We start from the raw sequence: 18,222 nt of genomic DNA, 5'->3' as shown, positions 1-18,222 counted from the left end.
CTCCTTCTTCTGCTCCCCCTGTTTGTACTCATTCTCTCTTTCTCTGTGTCAGATAAATAAATAAAGTCTTTAAAAAAAAAAAAAAAGAGTGTGATGAGGGATGGTTAGGTATTCACTAATCTCATTTATTCTGATTAGACATAAAGGAAAAAGACATTTACCTGTTCCTTTTTAGTTTACATAGGTCTCATCTGACTGAGTATTGGCCAACAGTATGTAGATACAAGTATGCCATATTGAGGTCTGGTCATCAAACTTCCTGTTCAATCATCCACTGTCTCTTCCCTTTCTCCAGTGACAGTGGAAGCCATATTATAAAGATGGCAGTGACAAAAGACTATAGAATCCTGAATCACTGAGTCATTACCTGGTAGAAACTTATCCAGGAAAACCGGCTAACATCAGAACAATGTATAAATGATAAATAAACTATCAATGAAATAATCTACTGGGATTTTTGGGATTCTGTTAGAGCAATTAGAATTTGTTATTTTGACCAATACACATAACAAATTTTTTGTATGTTACTACACTGTAATACTAATGCAAATTTAGTGAGCATTTACAATGTGCTGGAAAACTTTGCTTGGTGTTGTGCTTGTGTTATCCCATTTAAACTAAGATCAACCATAACACTAGGCCAGTATGGTTTTTTTTTCCTTATTTTACAAATGCATATCCAAAGTTGAGAAAGAATCTGATTTACTCAGGGTCACAAAGGTATTCCAGAGAAGGGGAATTTCCTTGAAGATGGAGCACTGTGAGGAAAACCTGAAATAAGGTTGTCTTCCCGGAGTTAAATTTGCAAAATCCATTGGAAAAGATAAGCTTATATAAATGTATTGTTGATATAAAATTTGTTAAGAAAGTAGTCTAAATTTATTCCTAGACCACTAATTTTGGTTATAATAGAAGATATGCAAAAATTACTGATTTTATTTTCATATTTTTTTAGTAATTAGACCACTATGGACTCATTACAGTGTATTTTATAGCTATTTTTAAAGGTTAGGAATAATTTTTGTTATAGAATCTTCCTATATTTTATGACTTTAATTAAATTTCTGATTTCTTTTCCAAACAGTGCAATATAAGACAACATAAAACATATTCTAAATTATTAAATTTGTGGATAACTTTGTCACTTTTCAGAGCCTCCAACAATGAGGGTCTGATAATGGAAGATAATGTGCATAAAATACATTTCAGCAAGCTCCACAAACTCCTTCCTCAATGATCTTTCTTCCACAGCCCAACAGCTAATGCATACAATCAAGAAGTCTCATGGAACTATTCTACAACTGTTATCATCTTTAAAAAGGAATCTTATCACCTGAACAAGGTAACATGAAGGGCTTCTATTTTTTATTTTTTAAAGACTTTATTTATTTATTTGAGAGAGAGAGAGAGCATGAGCAGGGGGAGCAGCAAGAGGGAAAAGCAGGCTCCCCACTGAACAATGAGCCTGATGTAGGACTCGATCCCAGGACTGAAAGATCATGACCTTAGCCAAAGGCAGATGCTTAACTGATTGAGCCACCCAGGTGGCCCACATGAAGGCCTTCTAAAAGAACTATATATTCAGTTTTGTACTGAGAGAAATATCATTAATACAGACATTTATACCCATTTGCGGCCACATAATACAATACATAGTAGAATCCTCAGTACTTTCAAAACAATTTCAAAACGAAGATCAAGCAAATTTTAATTCTTTGTGTATTTATGAAGTTAGTTTTTTTTAGTGCCTGTCACTTTTTATGATATAAAATATAACAAAGTAAATTTTTTCTTGCCATTAATTCCTTGAGGTCCACTGATTATGTTTCAAACAAGTGACAGATTTGACAACTAAATCAATCACTTGTATTTAACTGTAAAAAAGCCTAAGATCTGATTATTTTAAAGGTCTAAAAAGCACTTCTTTTATAGAGCCTACATTCTTGTATGAGGAGACAGACAGTAGATAAATAAACAGGAAGTATATAATATGTCATTTGTCATGATAAACACTCTGTAAACACAAACTTGGGTAAGAAGACAGAGTGGCTGAAGTGAGAGATGCTATCTCTACATATGGATCTATATAAGATCTGTATAGGAAGATATAAAAGTCATGATGGAGCAGACCTGAACAAGTCTGCTGTGCAAATTCTCGGAGAAAACATATGGTTAGAAAGGACAGTAAATGGAAAAATACCAGAAGTGTAGGCTCGTCTGGCAAATACAAGAACAGACAGAAGGGCTATATGTCTGAATCTGAGGGAGCAGAGAGGAGCATTATAGGGTAGATATTCTTCAACAAACTGCCCAAAAAGTAATTTGGGAGATTTATGTGTTTATACCTGGCCCATCAACAAAGAGAATTCAATGAAGTAGAAGGGCTCCTGTTGAGTAAAAACACTGGGCTATTTCTCCTCTTGAGATAAAGGGAAATGTTCTGAACCAGGTGCCCTAAGACCACAGATTCCAGCCTGTTACTTCCCCTTATGAGAGTGTTACCTCAAGTGCCTTACTTCATTTATGGACCTTTTGTTGGTTACCAGTCTCCAGTATATTTCTCTCTTTGAATCTACATCATTTACCAAAAATACACTGAATATATACTGGATACTGGAAATATAAAATTCTCAATATCTCTCTTTCTATTAGGTATGCTAAGGTATATTTCCTAAGTCATCATTTTATAAGTGGTGTTTTTCAGATTCTTTTCTCTAGAGCTCTAGCATTCTCTTGAATGCTCCAAAAGTTACTTTTGAAATGTAGGTAAATAGCCAAACATCTTATCTGAGGTAAACAATCAGCCCAACTGTAAGAGTTTTTAGGATTGAAACAAAACATAAAAAATTTAAAACTTATTATTAGATTTAATACCTTATATAAATTTACTAACTTCATTACTAATTCAAATTCATTTATAATTAATAAAAATCACTTGGTGATAAGTATATCAAAAATAAACAACAGAAAAATTCCTTATGATTTGACAACTAAACATCTTCTCCACATTATTCTTCTATTCACAGGACTAGCTATTTCCCAGGAAGGTGTTTTCAAAGATGGATGCCGGACTCCTTATTTTTTTTTTTTAATAAAGATTTTATTTATGTATTTGACAGATAGAGATCACAAGTAGGCAGAGAGGCAGGCATTGAGAGAGGAGGAAGCAGGCTCCCTGTTGAGCAGAGAGCCCAATGCGGGGCTCGATCCCAGAACCCTGGGATCATGACCTGAGCCGAAGGCAGAGGCTTTAACCCACTGAGCCACCCAGGCGCCCCCAGACTCCTTATATTCAGCTATCTGGAGTCAAAGGCTCCAACTCTATGCACTTGCATAGAGTTCTCTGAGTACAAGATTAGTCTGCCTCTGAGTCCTTCTCAACCATGGGCTTTCTTGCCAATCTGGTGGTTTTGACTCTTTGGTGAAAGAAGACTTCCCAGAATGATTTCAAGTGGAACATCTTTCTCTCAGCATGAGCAACAGAGATTACTGGCTAGAGCTGCTTCGGGGCTTAACCAGCATGTTTCTCAATGAGCACTGTTTCTCACTCTAGTCACTCCTGTTCCCTTACTCAGAAGTCTCCTCAGATGGTATATCCATGAAGAAGGCCATTAAGCATGCTGAGCTCATAAAAGTTCATCTCTTGCTGACCAGTGCTAGCAGAGAGTTCTGCTTTTCCTTACCTTAAACTCTGTTTTCAAAGGAAACAGCAAGAGCTTCACTACAGAATTCTTTGCCACTAATGTTTGATTTAAATTTGCATACAAAGCTAAATTCACTTTGCTACAGATCTTTTATTAAGTTATTATAGAAAGCCCCCTGGTAGCTGGCTTCTTTACAAACTGGTTCTGCTATTATAAAATGGTCATATCCCTTCCAAAAAGGACAGAGCATTTTAACTGGGATTCTCTGGCAAGACTCCTGTGCGAGTGAAGAGTGGATGACTAAGATGAATTCAGGAAATCTACTTAATACTGAAAAAATGAAAAGGTGTAGTCTCTGTACATTAAATAAATTTGAAATGGTGCCTGAATAGATTCTCCACAGTCAACAAAGGATTCACAGAGCATGAAGAGAGGAAGCTAACATTTGATAGCAGTTAGGCTTATGGAGACAAAGTGTTCCCTGGGGTTGGAAAAATGGGCTCGATAAGGAAATGTGATCATTAGTGCCTCAACACCGTGGGCATCACCCAGTGGGTAAAGATGCACCACAGGGCCTCAAGCAGTATAATCAGGGCCTCGAAACTAGATGAACATGACACTTTATCACCCAAATTGGACACTTTTGAGAGTAAGGTGGGGGGGGCACAATCCAAATGTGCCCTAAGGAAAATAAGGCATATATTCTTCCTAAACCCCTGCAAGTCAAACACGGTTAGTAAGTACTTATTTTATGAAAATTCATTTGTAATCCAATAACCTTTGGACAAATTTTTATTACTATAAATTTTTATAAATTTTTATTACTATAACATAAAGAAAAGAGAAAGTAGGGGTGCCCGGGTGGCTCAGTCAGTTAAGCATCAGTTAAGCCAACTCTTGGTTTCGGCTCAGGACATGGTCTCATGGATCATGAGAGGAAGCCCCTGCTCTCAGCAGGGAGTCCCTCCCTCTCCCCCACCCAACTCATGTGCGTGCATGCACTCTCTTTCTCTCTCTCTCTCTCTCAAATAAATAAATTAATTAAAAAAAAACAAAAATGAAATGAAGTTGATGAATTTCAACATCCCATAAACCTCAAAAATTGAATTTCAAAATGTATGATAATCAAAGGTCAAGCTAAAATTTAATTTTACCTGTTAAACAAATGATGCAAAATACCAAGAGGAATGTAAAAATTCCTTACAGCCTTAGGAGAATCCTAGTAACTAAAGCACTCTTTGCAAAGTAACAGGGCATGAATATAAAATTTGCAAAGAAAAAAGCACAGATAGTTTAACCCACAAAAGAAAATGTAAAAAAAATTAGAGAACCTGGAGGAATGCATACCACATGAGTAGAAAAAAGGGTGGAGGAAACCACCAGGGACCCGACAATGGGAATAATAAGGATTAGCAGAAATTGCATTGGGTAGTCACATGACTCAAGGATTTTAAAGAAAAGACAATTCTAACATTCAAGTATGTTGGATGATTGGATTTACACCGGAAAACTAACAAAAGGGCAACTGGATCCTTGGAAAACCCAGTCTAGATGTTAATAGAAAGCCAAAACAGATTATCTAAGACAAGGGTCAGTAAAATTTCTCTGGAATGAGCCAAGCAGTAACTGTTTTGGGCTTCGTGAGCCATATGGTTTCTATAGCCATGACTCAACCTTCCCCTTATTGTGTGAAGAGGTATCTGTTGGTGTGGCTATATTCCTAAAATTTGAATTTCATATAACTTTCACATATCAAATAATATTATTCTTTTTTTAAAGATTTTACTTACTTATTTGACAGAGAGAGAGACAGGGAGAGAGGGAACACAAGCAGGGGGAGTCAGAGAAGGAGAAGCAGGCTCCCTGCTGAGCAGGAGCCCGATGTGGGGCCTGATCCCAGGACCCTGGGATTATAACCTGAGCTGAAGGCAGACACTTAATGACTGAGTCACACAGGTGCTCCCCCCAAAATATTCTTCTCTCAAATTTTTTCAACTACTTAAAAATGTTAAAATCTTTCTTAGTCCACAGGCCACATGAAATAAGATGGTCAACCAAATGTGGCCCACAGGCCATAAATTTGCCACCCCCTGATCTAATACACAGTAATTTATAAACAGGAGAAATAAAAACCAACAAAAGAGGACCCATACCTTAGTAATATCTGGTAAGTAGCCAGTAATAAAGTAGAAAGGAATTTATTTTATTATAATATTCTAAATGTCTGCATTTTCAGTAGTTTATTCAGGTCTTTTCAGTTAGTTCTAATTAATACATTTGATAGGACTTTATCTAAATAAAATTACCTGATTTCTGAGGTGTTGACTACTGGGTAAAATATCCTTTATTTTTAAAATCAACTTTATCCATGTAGTTTGCCTGCCTTTTTAAGTGTATAGTTTGGTAAGTTTTGTCAAATGAGTATACCCAAGTAACTACCTTGGATTATAGGTTTTCGTAAAAGAGTCTAGTGGGAATTTGTTTAGGACAACTTTAAATCTGCAAATCGATCTAAGGATTCTTGACACCATAATAATACTGAGTGTCCCCATCCAAGAATCACTTCAAATTTGTGTTTTTCTTAATAATATTTCATAATTTCCAGAGTATAAATCTTGCATAGGTTTGCTTAATAATATTTCATAATTTCCAGAGTATAAATCTTGCATAGGTTTGCTAAAGTTATCAATAAATTTATTTTGTTATTTTTGATGCTGTGATATATTGTACTTTTAAAATATGTATTTTCTAGTTGTTGGTTATGATATAACAGAAATCTATATATTGAGTTTCATTGTATTTCTCTATTACATATTGATTAGTTCATTAATTTTGCCTTTATCCTTTTTTCACCCATCCCTTTTTCCTAAATTCACTTACCAGTTCTACTAAGTGGGTGGGTTTTTTTGGTTGTTGTTGTTACTTATTTATTTATCTACTTTTAGGATTTTTCAGTGTGGCCGATCATATAATTTGCAAATACAGAGCTTTACTTTTTCCTTGTAATCTGTATACTTTTTTTTTAAATTTTTATTTATTTTTATTTTTTATTATTTTTTAATTTTTTTTATTTTAATAAACATATAATGTGTTTTTATCCCCAGGGGTACAGGTCTGTGAATCGCCAGGTTTACACATTTCACAGCACTCATCATAGCACATACCCTCCCCAATGTCCATTTCCCCATCACCCTCTCCCGTCCCCCCTCCCCCCAGCAACCCTCAGTCTGTTTCTTGAGATTGAGTCTTTTATGGTTTGTCTCCCTCCCAATCCCATCTTTTCATTTTTTCTTTTCCTACCTCCCCCCAACCCCCCCCACCTTGCATCTTCACTTCCTCATATCAAAGAGATCATATGATAGTTGTCTTTCTCCGATTGACTTATTTCGCTAAGCATGATACCCTCTAGTTCCATCCACGTCGTCGCAAATGGCAAGATTTCATGTCTTTTGATGGCTGCATAGTATTCCATTGTGTATATATACCACTTCTTCTTTATCCATTCATCTGTTGATGGACATCTAGGCTCTTTCCACAGTTTGGTTATTGTGGACATTGCTGTAATCTGTATACTTTTTATTTTGTTTCTTGATTTACTGTACTGGCTAGAAAATATACAACATTCATTACACTGGAGTATGGACATTCTCACTTTGTTCCCAATCTTAGGGAAAAACGTTGTGTCCTTCATTTCTAAGTGCAATGATACCTGAGGGCACCGTTAAGCATCTGCTTCAGCTCAGGTCATGATCCCAGGATCCTGGGATCGAGCCCTGCATTGCGTTCCTTGCTCAGCAAGGAGCCTGCTTCTCCCTCTTCCTCTCCCTCTCCCTGCTGCTCCTCTTGCATGTGTGCTGTGCTCTCTCTCACTCTCTCTCTCTGGCAAATAAATAAACAAAATCTAAAAAAAAAAAAAAAATGCAGTGATGACTGAAAGCAGTAATTAAATAGTATGCTTCCATTTCCCTCTATAGTAAAGAAACTATTATCATGTAAAGTAACAGGCCAAATGATAACACATAAAACTGATACTTGAACACGTACTGATTTCACACATTATTCTTCTCACTGTTTCATTTCTGAACTTAATTCAATAGAATTCTAGTTGTACAAGATAACATTTTACACTAGTTAGTAACTGACACCCTCAGAGTCTTTTCCTCCTATATTTTGATTATGAGACTTCAGAGAAACAAACAGCAGCTTATTCAGAAGACATATAAAGCAAAATAATTTTCTGAGGTCAGAGGAAAAGAAGTTATGGAGAACAATAAAAGATGTTCAAAGAAATCATGTTAGTGGAAGTAATCTAAATTAAGAAAATTATAAATAATTCCAGTGAAAGCCATCTATAAATTCCTGCAGGTATAGTAGAATCAGAAAAAAAAAAAGGTTTTTCAGGGCATCTGGGTGGCCCAGTCGGTTAATCCTTAGCCTCTTGATTTTGGTTCAGGTCATGATCTCAGGGTCATGAGATCAAGCCCCTCATTGGGCTCCACACTGAGCTGGAGGCTTCTCAAGATTCTTTTTCTCCCTCTGCCTCTATCCACTCCCCCCACTCTCACTCTTACACTCTCTTTAAAGAATTAATTAAAAATTAAATTTTAAAAAAAGAAAAAAAAAGTTTCTCTGGCTATATATGCTGAAATTGTATATTGAACTGTGTTTCAATTCTAGAAGTCATGTAAATGATTCATGTAGAAATGGTTCATGTAAACTGGGCCGTGTAAATGTTTACTTTATTTTCCTTTGTTTCTTCAAAAATTAACTTCCATCAAGTAACATATCCAAAACATGTTCTTCCCTAAAACGTAAAATTAGACAAGTAACAGAGAAAATCTGCTAGTGGTAGTCCTGAAAATATTCATTTGGTTTGGAAAATGTGCTTTTGATAAGTTACATATGAAAATTCACACACAAAAAGTATATGAATCCCACATTCTGAATACTTGTTAAAAGGCTTTTTGCTGAATCTTTTCTTCTTTTTGAGGATATTTCACTGCTGGCCCCCCATGTTTCTCACAATTCAGTTATGTTGCCCTTTTTAATATCTCTTTCTGGTTAAGCACATTTCCCAAAAAGATGAACTATCATGTCCTTGCACATTTCAAGAAGTTAATAAAAATAACATAAAGAATTATATGCTAGCTTAAAGTAATATAGTCTCAAAGGCACAATTTGTATTAAATAATCTATAATTCAGATACTCAATAAGCATGTTTCCTTTTATATAAAACAAAAATCTTGAGAAAAACATAATTCTTTGTTTAAAACTTCACCTTTTAAGGTACTTCTTGGGCTTTGGTTTCATGTTGACCAGCAGACACATTTCTATAACTCCTATAAGTAACATTCTTCAAAATATAAAGAAAATAATAAGCAGCTTCAGTAGTACTAGCACTATTCATAATGGCAATAGAAATAGTAGCTATCATCTTATAAAAGACTACTTTTACTTAGTACTTCATTTCTATTAGCTCATTTTGTCAGCATAATAACTTTTTGAAGTAGGTTTAATACAAAGTCTATTTTACAAGGGAGGAAACAGAGAGTTAGTGAGATTTGTGACTTTTGGTTTAACGTAAACTATTGTGTGGACTCTTAATAATTGCAAAATTTATACATAGATATTAAACACCAAAAAATAATAAATATTTAATACTCCCCTCTCTCTAAGGTTATTAAGAATGAGAATCTATAACTTCTTTGTCCACAAACTGAATCCAGTGGAAAGAACAATATTAAATGTCAAAGCATTTTCTCTTAGAAATTTTAAAAATCTGAACAATTGTTAACGTAATTATTCACCAAAATAAATAGTAAAGGTAGATAAAATCATATTTCTATAAAACTATTTATAAAATTTTAGACGCTGCTCTTAAATTAGTATTTTATTGTTTCAAGGGCACAGAACACACATGAAAATTCAGACATAGGACAGGATTCTGAAACAGCCACACTCTCAAGAGCATAACCTAGGGGCACCTGAGTGGCTCAGCTGGTTAAGTGCCTGCCTTTGGCTCAGGTCATGATCCCGGCGTCCTGGGATCGAGCCCCACATCGGGCTCCCTGCTCAGAAGGGAGCCTGTTTCTCCCTCTCCCTCTGCCCTCCCTGCTCATGCTCTCTCTCTCTCTCTCTCTTAAATAAATAAATAAAATCTAAAAAAAAAAAAAAAGAGCATAACCTAGCACTCCTTGAACTTGCATAATTATAAACATATTGCCTTAATCTTGACACTCTTTGGAGTCTTTAAAGAAAGCATCAAATGTTTTGCAGTTCTAAGATTGGGATATTGGTCAGCATTAGATTTGACCTTACAAAGAGCAGATTATACCAGATCAATTGTATCATCTTCTATGATAAAAGAATAGTCCTCAAAGGGAAAAAAAATAGAATTTCATTTATTGTACCTGAGTTAGATTTCTATTTTCAACATATAATCTGATTAGCAGCTAAGTACACAGGTTTATGGGTCATCCTCCAATGAATCCTTATAGAAGTTTTATGGAGGTTTCCCTAGAAGCTGTCTTAGGAACTGGGCATGCAGGCACATGGGCCCCTGGACTTTCCTTCATGGTTTCAAGTACAAAAGCTCTTTTTTTGTATGTTTTATTTATTTATTTATTTATTTATTCTGGCCATAAAGTGTGTTTAAAGAAGAATAGCTCTACCTCAAAATTCAGAAAACATTCTTATAAGCCATACACCTACCAGTATGTTCTTAGTTGGATGGAACATCAACTTCTAAGGTCTCTTAAGACTAAAGTCCTTAACTGGAGCTATCTAGCAGAGATCACAAAGCAGATAAAGAATCAGTATAATTCAATATTTTGTTTAGTAATCTAGAGGAAGGAACTGAGATTACAATTTCATGTTTCTAATTAATGCTAAATTAGATACAGTCACAACCAAGTGGCTAACAGACTCATGAAAAAATATTCAACATGACTAGCCATCAGGGAAATGCAAATCAAAACCACAATGAGATATCACCTTACTCTAGTTAGAATGGCCAAAATTAACAAGACAGGAAACAACAAGTGTTGGCAAGGTTGTGGAGAAAGGGGAACCCTCTTACACTGTTGGCGGGAATGTAAGCTGGTACAGCCACTCTGGAAAACAGTATTGATGTTCCACAAGATGTTAAAAATAGAGCTACCCTATGACCCAGCAATTGTGCTACTACGTATTTACAAAGATACAGATGTAGTAAAAAGAAGGGGCACATGCACCCCAATGTTCATAGCAGCAATGTCTACAATAGCCAAATTGTGGAAGGAACAAAGATGCCCTTCAACAGATGAATGAATAAAGAAGATGTGGTTCATATATATAATGAAATATTATTAAGTCATCAGAAAGGATGAGTACCCACCATCTATATTGATATAGACAGACCTGGAGAGGATTATGTTAAGGGAAATAAGCCAAGCAGAGAAAGAAAATTATATGGTTTCACTCATATGTAGAACATAAGGAATAGAGCAGAGGACCACAGGGGAAGGGGGGGAAAACTGAATGAAGAAATCAGAGAGGAATACAAACCATAAGGGATTCTGGACTCTGAAAAACAAACTGAAGATTACAGAAGGGAGGGGAGTAGTGCAATGGAGTAACCAGGTGATGGGTATTAAGAAGGGCACATGTTGGGATGAGAACTGGGTATTATAGGTAACTAATGAATCGTGAACACTACTTCAAAAACATGATGCACTACATGCTGGCTAATTGAACATAATAAAATAAATGAATAAATAAATAAAAGCAACATGATAAATTGTATGAACAATAATTTAGAAATATAATAAAGTTTAATATGATAAGGCTTTATGGCCAAGAGCAAACCTATCAAATCAAAATGGAGAATATACGGCAACAGCAGGGTAAAAATAAAAATAAAAGGAAATCATTGTCTATCCAACAATCTTGCTGTTTAAGAGGGAAAAAATAAGTTCACAGCAGTTGGCTGTGTTATTGGCAATAACATAAGAACAAATTTTCCACTTTATTTGACTTTGGACAGGCCCTAATTAGAGTATGCTTTTTGCTAGTCTCATTTGAGAATTTTGTTGAAAAGTTAAATAAGGACTAGTAAAGAACACAAAATACTAAATTATTCCTATGAGGAAAAGTTCAAAGAAATTGAAGTATATACCTTGAAGAAGAGATGACTATAGGGAAATTTTACTGCCCTCTAAGGCTATTAAATAATTATAATAAATTGTTCTCTTGCCCTACAGAGAGTTGCTGGATACGAGAGATATATAGAAATAATGGCAAGATAATTTGATTTGCTATAAGTAAGCTATTTTGATAATAAGGAAACTTTTAAATACTAAAGTGTACAAATGGGACAAACTACAAGACTTTTTTCATCCATAGATCGCTTTTTCAGGGAAAAAAAAAAAAAAAGCATTTTCTACCCTGGTTCACCTATGCTATTTCACTGGTTTAATCTTCTCACATATCTATCCAGGGATACTGGAAATGCAGGTGTTTTATTCTGGAAAGTCTATTTCCCGAAATTCATGTGTCTTCACTCGATGTTTCTCTCCTGGTTCTACCTATCTTCTCAGTTTTGGATTATTACCAGTCTGCTAGTCCACTAGTCCACATGGGTAAGGTTTAAAATCCTTTTTAGAGTAAGAAAATATTTGAAAAGATATTTTGCAGCTCAGACATAATACTCATACAGTGCCACAGCACTCAATCCCATATGAACAAATACTTCCTGGATGCTTGCAAATACATACAAGAAGTTTCTCTTTCATGTATTATTGGCTTCCTTTCAGGTTTTCTTTTAGAATTTCTTTCATAAGCATCCATCGGCCCTGCCAGTGTCTTCAACTTTCATTGGCACTTTTCCTTACAAGATCCCCAAATGACTCCATTTTTATGTACTGCTCTGTGTACCTTAACTATGACATTTAAGCCCATTTAAGCTTTTTTTGGTTACAAGAGTTTGACTGACCCACACAGGAGGCTTTAGTAACACCTCTGAGGCAGGGTAGTCTTTAATAAAGGATGAATAGGTAGATAAATTGGGTTTTGTTCACCTCAGGTAAGGTAATTATGAGGTGTATTCTATAGTATCACCTAGATTTCCCAGCAGGATTAAGTCCTAGCTTCCAGTAGTGATGCATGATAACATCTTGCTGGTTTACTTCCCCTCCCTGCCTCACTTTTACTATCTTAGTTTTTCCTAAATAGACTACTAGTCCCCCTAAATAGACTAATGGTAACACAAATCCTTACCTCAAGATCTGCCTTCAGGTGAACCTATTCTAAGATAAAATATCCCCATATCTTTTCATGGGCATTTTCCAGAAAACTTCCACTGTTTTTCAAATAAAATTTGAATAAATACCCCACATTAATATCTGAGTTAAAAGAAATAACCCTGGGGTCTGTGTTTGCAGTATGCCCACAATAAATGTCTCACTTTCACCCTTAAGAAGGCTGCATATATTTCCCCAAACAGACAATTCACAGACTGGGACAGTTCAAGTGTTTGTTGTTTCTGTCAGCTCCAAGTGTGATTTCTTAAAGAACAGTCAGTTCTGTGAGTCTCTAATCCAGTATGAGAGGGTTTGACCATAGAAACAGCCTATTTTAGATACACTTTCTTACTGATTTCAGTACAGTGATGAGAAAGATGCATTCCTTTCCATTCAAGAAAAGAAATCAAATTACTTTATGTATTTTCCTTTGGCTCCTGATCATGCTATGTGACACTGCAGTGAATTCTGCACACAAGGAATCCTATCATTTCTGCACACACAGCAGTTAAATGTGCTCATTTGCATAAGTTATAACCAAATACATAAGTGAAAGTGTTGTTTGTGACAGTAGATTTCACTTCAGGGATACATATGAATTTCTAAAGTTCTAATAGATTTCAGCATTGACATTATGAAATAGAAATAAAATATTTCTTGCAATCATTCCAAGCATTCCAGATGGTGAGGAGCATTGTGATAATTCAATGGAAAGCAAAGCAAACTTACCCGAATCATCATGACCGAACATCTGATATCATGAATTGTATCATAGATCTTCTTTGAGATGTCCACAAATTGATCATCATCAAATACATCCAAAGAGTTTTTATTTAAGGCTTCTAAGGCAACATCCACTTGAGTTACAAACTCAGGTATTGCTGTTAAAATTAATAAGAAAGAAAAGATTGTCCCATTTGTATTTTCTGATTTCTGGAGTTTCATAAAAATGAGAGACATATTTTAAATAAATATTTGGTTAATAGAATTTTAATTTTTTTTCATGTAAAGAAACAAAACATTTTGGCAGGCAATTTTGGATCTCTGAAAAGTGAAGGGAAACAAAGACAATAAAATATATATTTTATAGAAATGTTTTAAAAGGTTATCTTTCTCCTTCATGTCACTTTCATTTCCACTAAGGCTAGAACCATATAATCATTTCTCATCCTATTCAATATAAGCCCCAATAAATTACCAAAAAGAATTGGAGTGTTAACAATTGAAATTATAAACATAAAGATATTTAAAGAAAGAAAGCATTTGAGTTGCTAAATATAAGAAATTTAATTAAAGGTAATAACTCTATCTCGTAGATATAACAGAAACATCATAAATTGTCTTTCATTAAGATGTTTTCCCTATCATCAAAGAGTTTAGTGGAGAAAGGGGGTTCCAAGATGGTGATGTAGGAAGACTCTGAATTAATTTCCTATCATGGACACACCAAATCTGTAGGTATATGTGGAATAATTCCCACTGAAAAAGAACTGAAAACTAACTAAATAGCTCTTTCCACAGCAAGGGATAAAAGGACTACATCAAGACAGGTAGGAGAGGCAGAGATGCATTCTCCCCCAAATCCTACCCACACAATAGGGAAGAAATTTCATGGTTCCAGAGTTTCTCCCTAAGGAGTGAGGAGTTTGGGCTCCATGTCAGGCATCCTAACCTTTAGGATCTGCACCAGAGAGATGAAGCCCCCAAAACATCTTGCTCTAGAAACCAATGGTGCTTATATTTGGGGTACCCAGGGAATTGCAGAATATCAGATACTACTTTTGGGGGCTAGCACATGGATTCACTCATCCCAGGACACAGTGCAAAGGCTGAAGTTTGAGAGGTGCTGAAAGATGAGTGAAGGAGATTTATTTGCTAATCTTATAAGATTTGCCAGAGGCACAGGAACAGTTTGGGATGTTCTTTGGAGGTGGAGGTGCTGATAATACCATATTTATATTCTCCTTCTAACTCGCTAGCCCAGGTGGGTGTGGTAAACACAGCCTCACAGTGTGCCCACAGTGTGTGAGTGTGTGAGCCAAGTGTGTGCCCACCCAGGCACTCTTCTCAGATATTGTTAAACCTGCAGATGTACACTGTCCCCAGAATATTTTCCTGGCCTCACTAAAGCCATGGGCTTTGCATCCTTCTTTGGCCTCACCAAAGTTGATAGATACCTCCAGAAAGGAGCTTATATACTCATCTCAACACCAGTTATTACAACCATCAACCAGGGGACACTCCAGATCCCCTAGCCTGGAAGTCACTGGGTATACACCTGTGATCCCAAGGACTGTATATATTTACATACATTAAATGCTGCTGACTAAATACTTGGTTTCCAAGCAGCTGAAACTAGGTGCTGACTGGGATCACTCTCTTTGGTACACTGACAGGTCTTGTCACATCCTCAATAATTGTAATCTATCAAGAATAAACAAGCCAAAACAAAACCACCACCACCAACAAAGCCAGGTTATTTAGACAATCACAAAGTTTCAAAAGACAGCCAAAGCCTAGGCAACTTTGAGCTCCTACATAAAGTTACTCCTTCAATACCGAGAAAAGTCAGTGTTTCATATAATACATAGAAACAAACATAAAGGGTGAAGGAAAGTCGGAAAATAGAGTAATATGTTCTAAACAAACAAACAAAAAAAGCAAAACCTCAGAAAAAGACCTTAATGGAACAGAGATAAGTAATCTATCTGATAAAGAGTTCAAAGTAATGATCATAAAGATGCTCACCAAATTCATAAAGATAAAGAAGAATGAATGAACATGGTGAAAACTTCCAAAAGTCATAGAAAATGTAAGAATGTATCAAACAGTGATCAGAGAGCTGAAAAATGTGGTAATTGTACTGAAAGAATATAACAGAAGAATTCAGCAGTAGACTAGAAGAAGGATAAGAGTAGATCACTAATCTGAAAGATGGGGCAGTAGAACTCACCTAAAGAATGCAGAAACAAACAAACAAACAAATAAACAAATAAATAAATAAATGAAAATACCTTAAGAGACCTATGAGACAACATCAAACAGAATAATATTTGCATTACAGAGGTCCCAGAAGGAAAAGAGGGTGAAAGGGAAAGAAAATGAGTTTGAAGAAATAATGTCTAAAAACTTACAATCTTAGGGAAGGAAAGAGATATCCAGGTCCAGGAAACACAAAGAATTCTGAAGAAGATAAATCCAAAGGTTTCAACACCAAGATACATAATTAGTAAAATGTCAGAAGTTAAAGATTAAAAAAGAATCTTAAAAACAGTAAGAGAAAAACAACTTGTTATATGCAAGGGAATCCCCATATGACTATCAACTGTTGTTTTTTTGCTTTGTTTTGTTTTGCTTTTTTTTTTTTTTTTCAGCAGAAATATTGCAGTCCAGAAGGAAATAGAATCATATATTCAAAGTGCTGAAAGGGAAAAAAAACTTCTCACCAAGAATATTCTACCCAGCAAGGCTATCATTCAGAATTGATGGATAGATAAAAGAGTTTTCTGGGTGGGCAAAAGCTAAAGGATTCACCAACATCAAACCAGCATTATAAGAAATGTTAAATGGACTTCTTGAAAAGGAAAGAAAGAAAAAGAAAAGAAAAAGAAAAGAAAAGAAAGGTCACTAACTAATAACAAGAAAACATATGAAAGTAAAAATCTCACTGATAAAGGTAAATATACAGTAAAGTTAGTAAATCAACCACTTATAAAGCTAGTGTGAAAGTTAAAAGACAAAAGTAGTAAAATTAATCACACAATAATTAAGGGGATTACAAAATTTTAAAAATGTAAAATACAACATCAAAAACATAATGTGTTGGTGGGGTAAGTAAAAATAGAGAGGTTTAAAATGCATTCAACTTTCAATCAATTTAAAATATGTGAACCTTATGGTAACCACAGAGCAGAAACCTATATTAGCTACATTAAAGATAAAGATTAAGGAATGCAAATAAAACAAAAAAGAAAGTCATCAAACCACAAGGGAAGAGAACAAGAGAAGAAAGGAATGGAGAGGAACTACAAAAACAGCCATAAAACAATCAACCACATGGCAATAAGTACATAGTTGTGAATAATTACTTTAAATGGTAATGAAGTAAATTCCCCAAAGAGTGGCTAAATGGATAAAAAGGCAATACATCTGTATGTGACCTACAAGACACTAAATACAAACAAAGGAGAAACAGAGTAAAAGTGAAGAGATGGAAAAAGTATACCATGCAAATGGAAACAAAAAGAAAGCTGATGTAGCTGTACGTTTATCAGACAAAACAGACTTCAAAACAAGGAGTGTAACAGAAGACAAAAAAAAGAAAAAAAGTTACATAAAGACAAAGAAGTAGGGGCGCCTGGGTGGCTTAGTGGGTTAAGCATCTGCCTTTGGCTCAGGTCATGATCTCAGGGTCATAAGATGGAGCACCACTTCAGGCTCTCTGCTCAGCGGGGAGCCTGCTTCCCCCTCTTTCTCTGCTTGCCTCTCTGCCTACTTGTGACCTCTCTTTCTCTCTGTCAAATAAATAAAAAAATCTTAAAAAAAAAAAGACAAGTCAATCCAACAAGAGGATATAACATTTGTAAATATTTATGCACCAACATAGGAACGTCTAAAAATATAAAGCAAATATAAACAAACTTAAAGGGAAACACTGACAGCAATACATTAATGTAAGGGACTTTAATAGCCCCACTTATATCAACAGATAAATCATCCAGAGCAAAAAATCTATTAAAAAAAAAAAAAAAGCTTTAAAAAACACATTAGACCAGGTGTACCTTATAGATATATATAGAACATTCCATCCAGTAGTAGGACATATATATTCTTCTGGTGTGTACATGGAATGATGGATCACATGATAGGCCAGAAAACAAGTCTCAATAAAATTAAGAATTAGGGGAGAGGAACAAGATGGTGGAGGAGCAGGAGACCAAAATATCATGAGGTCCCAGGAGTTCAGCTAGATAGTCATCAAACCATTCTGAACACCTATAAACTCAACAGGAGATAGAAGAGAAGAAGAGCAGCAATTCTAGGAAGAGAAAATTGACCACTTTCCAGAAAACAGAACTTGCAGAGAAGTGAATCTGAGGTGACAGGAAGATAAACCATGGGGGGGAGGGGCCAGCTCCCGGCAAGTGAGAGGGCAGCAGAGCACAAAATAGGAACTTTTAGAAGTCTGCTCCACTGATGGACATTGCTCCAGAGGCTAAGCAGGGAGTGGAGCCCTCACAGGGATGGTGTGGTCTCAGGACCCACAGGGATACAAAAAGATCAGGGGCGCCTGAGTGTG

General features: G+C 35.5%; 1 protein-coding gene across 1 annotated transcript in view; it reads right to left on the bottom strand.

The window, feature by feature from the left end:
• The window catches only part of CTNNA3 (catenin alpha 3), a 1,754,201-nt gene that overhangs the window by 297,871 nt on the left and 1,438,108 nt on the right, over positions 1-18,222 (bottom strand). The window contains exon 13 of the mRNA XM_080823473.1: positions 13,653-13,804. Within this exon, the coding sequence (XP_080679599.1) occupies positions 13,653-13,804 (152 nt within the window). The remainder of the gene's footprint in view (positions 1-13,652; positions 13,805-18,222) is intronic.

The sequence above is a fragment of the Martes martes genome (genome assembly GCF_963455335.1).
Source record: "Martes martes genome assembly, chromosome: 14".
NCBI lineage: Eukaryota > Metazoa > Chordata > Mammalia > Carnivora > Mustelidae > Martes > Martes martes.
This window is presented reverse-complemented; position numbering and strand designations above follow the sequence as displayed.